This window comes from Vespa velutina, chromosome 9 (assembly GCF_912470025.1).
Source record: "Vespa velutina chromosome 9, iVesVel2.1, whole genome shotgun sequence".
Lineage (NCBI taxonomy): Eukaryota > Metazoa > Arthropoda > Insecta > Hymenoptera > Vespidae > Vespa > Vespa velutina.
The window spans coordinates 5,106,757-5,111,756 of record NC_062196.1 but is presented as its reverse complement, the minus strand read 5'-3'; the positions used below and the strand labels follow the sequence as shown (position 1 = coordinate 5,111,756).

Genomic DNA, 5,000 nt, shown 5'->3' with positions numbered 1-5,000 from the left:
AAAAAAAAAAAGAAAAAAAGATAAAAAAAGATAAAAAAAACATTAAAAAGATAAAAAAAAAAAGGGAAACGAAATAAAATGAATAAATGGAAAAATAAGGAAAAAAAAAAAAAAAGAAATGGGAAAAAAAAAGAAAAGAAAAGAAAAGAACGAAAGAAAAGGTAAAGTGTCTTTTTGTTTTGCCTGAATTATCGTTGTTGTGTTACATCGTTCTCCTCGTATTACGTGATCGTACGAAGAAAATCCGTCGCATCCTCGAAGTCTATTCATTGTTTCTAAGTGGTAGGTAGAGGGTAGTTAGGGGGGAGGATAGGGGAGTGGAGGGAGAAAAAAGAAACTCGAACTAGAGAAACGATTTAACGAGAGCACTGTCTAAACCAAAAAAATTGTCTAATAGCAAAATGGCACGGACAATAAAATAAATGCGATAGTAAGCTACGGGATATTAAAGAGAAGGATAAATAGATATAAAAATAATGTATCTCTCTGATTGGCAGTAGTATGCGAGAACGTTCCTCAATCGTCAATAAAGTAAGTATCTTATAACGAGTATAAGACAATTAAATCCTATTTTCTTTTCGAAAAGGATTATTTAAAAAAAAAATTTAATTAAGTAAATAAGACATTACTGATGAATGTTTACTCTCGTCTAATTAGAATCAAAAACTCGAAAGGAGTTTAATTAAAATGAGGACGAGTCTTTTGAATGAAGACGCCATTGATGATTATTTTCTTTCTAATTAATAATATAAAATTCCTGAAGAAAGAGAAAGAGAGAGAGGCGAAGTGAAAATAAAAGAAATAAAGAAAGAGAGAGAGAAAAAGAGAGAGAATAAGAGGATACTGTATACGCGAACATTATTAATTAGAAATTGTACGTTTATACATTGGGTGCTCAGGAACGTCTACATAAAAAATACTCGCAATACGTTGCGAAAAATCTATCCTATAAATTACACGTAAAAATCTATAATTGTGGATACTGATGTTTCGCGTAAAACGTTGTACAAAAAAAAAAGAAAAAAAAATAAGAAAAAGAAAAGCTTTTTCGCGATTCTTTGTCGTCATAGTAATAGTAGTAGTAGTAGTAGTAGTAGTAGTAATAGAAGTAGAAGTAATAGTAGTAGCAGTAGTAGAAGTAATAGTAGTAGTAGTAGTAGTAATCGTCATGGTCGTCGTCGTGGTCATCGTCGTCGCCATATTTTTTCGTGATAAGGTAACTATGCAACGATACATTGATTTTTATTGTCATATCGATCTTATTATCCCCCTCCTTTCATTTTTATACCTACAAAAAAAATGTATGTTGTCCTTCTAATCATTAATCGATCGTGCACCCTTCTCACGCAAAATCGTATAATTAATTCGCATTATCGCATTAATATACTTTTACATATGCACGATGAAATGCACGGTTTTTTAATGCGTATAAGTACTAATATTCCTACTTAAAAATGAGCCCTAAATTGGACATATGTACCTTTGCTTGCGCCTACAATTCTTTTAGGAATCGTAAGCAAGCAAAAGGGACGCTGGTCCGTTTATTAAGAGAACTATACCATTAAAATCTAAAAGGCACAGATCAACAATACTTCTTCACCGATTAGATTAATCGCTGACAACGAGTTAACGAAAAATATACTCGGTTATCCACAGCACCGTTAAATTTATAAACTACAATCGTATGGGAAAAAAAAAGATATTCAGATATAAATGGCCGTCGAAGAATATCAGGCGCGTGAAAGTCGTTAAATTAAAGAGAGATTGGTCTAACTAAAGAGAAACGGACATTCATTTGGCGAAGTCCTTCGACTCATCACCGGAATGGCCCTTTCTACGGGGTAATTGTAAAGTAATAGGTTGAACGTCCTGAACATCTTTCGGTTCGTGATTCGAGCTACGAAATGTTATCTTCAAATTCGGCACGTGTTGTTCTCCGGCCCAGTCGAAATTGAATATCGGTGCCTCGGAATGTAAATCGGAATCTGGTGTGTCCGCAGGAGTCGTCGGTGTCGTGATATATGGGCTTAGCTCCTGATGAACCACATCCGGGACCCTCTGCAATGCGTCTGACCATGCTGGACTGGAACTCCAGTGTTCCGTCGAGGACTCGACTGGCTCGGCGGTCGAGCCAACGGTTATCGATGCTGGTAAAACTTTCGTTGGGAGTCGTTTGTGGACGGTACTCCTGTTCGCGTCAGGAAGGAGTATCACATCAAACCTGATTGACCGTCAACCGTACGAATTTGCTCGCTAATGAAAGATAGAACATCGTTTACCCACCGCTGATCGGTACATCCATATTCCTTGTCCAGATCGGTGATGTAATATTTCGGAGTGTCGGTGCCACTGCTAAACTGCCCGTGATACTGCACAAACTTCGCTCTGTATCCCGCCAAATGCAAAGAACTTTTTTGATGGGACTTATGGTATCTACCAGAGAATTGTCCAAGCCCGTGATGATGATTGCCATGTTGAGAATGAAACTGTAGATTTCTGTTATCGTGTTCTTGGGCACTACCGATGGACATATCGACCGGTTCGACATCGTCCCAAGGTAATCTGCTTGGATAATCGACCGGTTCCGTCTTAGTGGATCTATGAGATTCTTGATCCAAATTGCAAATCGACGGGGATTGTTCAGCGTCGCTACTATGTCCCAATGACGACGAACGTACATATTCCTGTTGTTGTTGTGAACCACTACTTTGCGTTCCAACAGTATATTGCACGCCACGTGTCTGACCGGTTGAACATATACCGTAAGTGAATTTAGCTTGAGAAGAATACTGATACAACCATGAACTTGAACGCATTACTTCAGCCTCTCGATCGCTGCAATGATATATCTTAGAATTAATATATTATATTATCCAAGATAAATATTCGAAATAAACATACCTTAATACTTGATTGGTGCATACTATTATAGGATGCTGACACTCTTCCGACGTTTCCTTAACTTGGAGAACACAATGAACCCAAAACCATCTTCCAGAACGACTTTGTAACCTCAATAATGCTGTACTCGATCGTTCTTGATCCGATTGTATAACTAAAAGATATTAAATATTTACAGAGTTTCTATAAATAATAAAAAAAAAAAATATATATATATATATATACTTAACAGATTAAAAGAATTTTACCTGTTTGGTGCTTGCAATAAGCCGTTCGTATCGAATCCCAATGTAAGAGATTGTACCACGAAACACCAACGAGCTCCGAACGATTGTACTCCATGTGACTTTCAGCCCTGTAATTATATTAACTTGTAACATTTAATATTTCATCTGTTCTAATAATAATTTATAAAACGTCTTACGTTTTGTCAATGTGCAGGTACTTCATATCCATAGAATGAATCGTAGTAAAAATATTTGTTGCCCCTTGAACGATACTCTCTCGAGTTTCTGGTAAAACAACCGGTGTACAGGATGCCAGAAAAACGAATTCATTACGATTACAAACAGGAACGAATGGTAAAAAATGACCCTCAACGAGAACGACCTAAGGAATTCATTTTTAATCGTATAAATATATCAATAAATTTTTTTTTATTTCACGAATCAAATTATCTCACGAACTTTAACCTTTTGATCACCAAAACGAAGCTGTCTCCGAGAATTTCTTGATACATTGATACGACAAAGGAAGAGCCTTCTATCGTTTGGTGCTGGACTATTTCTTGCCAATTGATTTTGAACTACGATATGGTCCTGTTTATCAATCACGTCGTAAACACTATCGCCATGAATTAGCAGATCCTCCTGAATGAACGTACGATTAAAGATATGTATATAAAAATATGTTTCATATGTTTTATAATAATTCATAATAATCATCGTATCGTAATAAAATAATTTATTATATAAATTTTTTTGTAATTTATTACCCTGACGCAACCCTGACGTACAAAGAAATAACATTATTATTTCATTAAGGAGAATAAAATATTTATTAGAAAGAATTCCGAAATCAAATATTTCAATTAATTATTAATTAATTATTCTTTAGCCGTACGTCACGTTGCAATTAACATTAATTCTATAATCTTTACAATCGTAAATATATCCATTTATTCATTCCATTTATATACATTGAATCAAGATGATATAAGTTTTATTAATATCCCTTCAATATATTATTACTTGGAATTATGTTATTATAAATATATATATATATATATATATAAAATAAAGAAACAAATAACAAAAAAAAAGGATAGAAAAGAAAGAAAGGGAAAAAAATTGTTCACGAATCGTGTCTATTGATTGTAAATACTATTGAAATTATTCCATTGACAACGATAAAGAGACTTTCTTGATCCTTCGATAAAAAGTTAAATAACATCGGTACTATTCTGTATATATATACATATAAAAAAAAAAAAAAAAAAAAAAAAAAAAAAAAAAAAAAGAAAAAAGAAAAAAGAAAAAAGAAAAAGAGAAGAAAAAAATACGTATCGTGATTACCATCGAGTGCCCGAGGTATTCCGCAGCATTTTCCGATATGTACAATAATTTTCCTTGTTGCGTCATCATCATGATAAATCCGGACATAGCCTGAAAGAATTGTATGCACTGTAAAAAATATATTCGCGCTCCGTACAATGGACTTAAACCGTTAGTATATCATGATAGCAACGAGCGAAATATAAGTACTTTCGAGAATCCGATGTTCGGCGTTGGCATGTTCGATGATTCGGACGGGCAGTTCTTCAGGGCTGAAACAAAAAATACGATTTGATCGGCAAAAAGAGAAGAAAAAGAAAAAAAAGAAAAAAAAAAGGAAAGAAAAAAGACCAAAAGAAAAAAGAAGAAAAGAAAGGAAGAAAGAAAAAAGAACATACGTACAGAGAAAAATTACGTATCTGTACATTGAAGAGACACGTGTACGGGCGCGACAATGAACATTTTTTTTATTACAATGGAAAACGGTGGCAAAACGTTATTGCCGTTTGCGCGTCTTGCAAATGTTTACGTCTCTTATCGCACACG

General features: G+C 34.3%; 1 protein-coding gene across 1 annotated transcript in view; it reads right to left on the bottom strand.

The window, feature by feature from the left end:
- Positions 1–5,000, bottom strand: part of LOC124951724 — a 20,279-nt gene that overhangs the window by 200 nt on the left and 15,079 nt on the right. Inside the window, exons 15-22 of the mRNA XM_047500532.1 lie at positions 4,665–4,726; positions 4,476–4,583; positions 3,594–3,770; positions 3,326–3,510; positions 3,150–3,256; positions 2,902–3,055; positions 2,284–2,835; positions 1–2,188 (exon numbers count right to left, since the gene is read on the bottom strand). The exon at positions 1–2,188 is cut by the window's left edge and continues 200 nt beyond it. Coding sequence (XP_047356488.1) covers positions 1,792–2,188; positions 2,284–2,835; positions 2,902–3,055; positions 3,150–3,256; positions 3,326–3,510; positions 3,594–3,770; positions 4,476–4,583; positions 4,665–4,726 — 1,742 coding nt within the window. The 3' untranslated portion in view covers positions 1–1,791. The remainder of the gene's footprint in view (positions 2,189–2,283; positions 2,836–2,901; positions 3,056–3,149; positions 3,257–3,325; positions 3,511–3,593; positions 3,771–4,475; positions 4,584–4,664; positions 4,727–5,000) is intronic.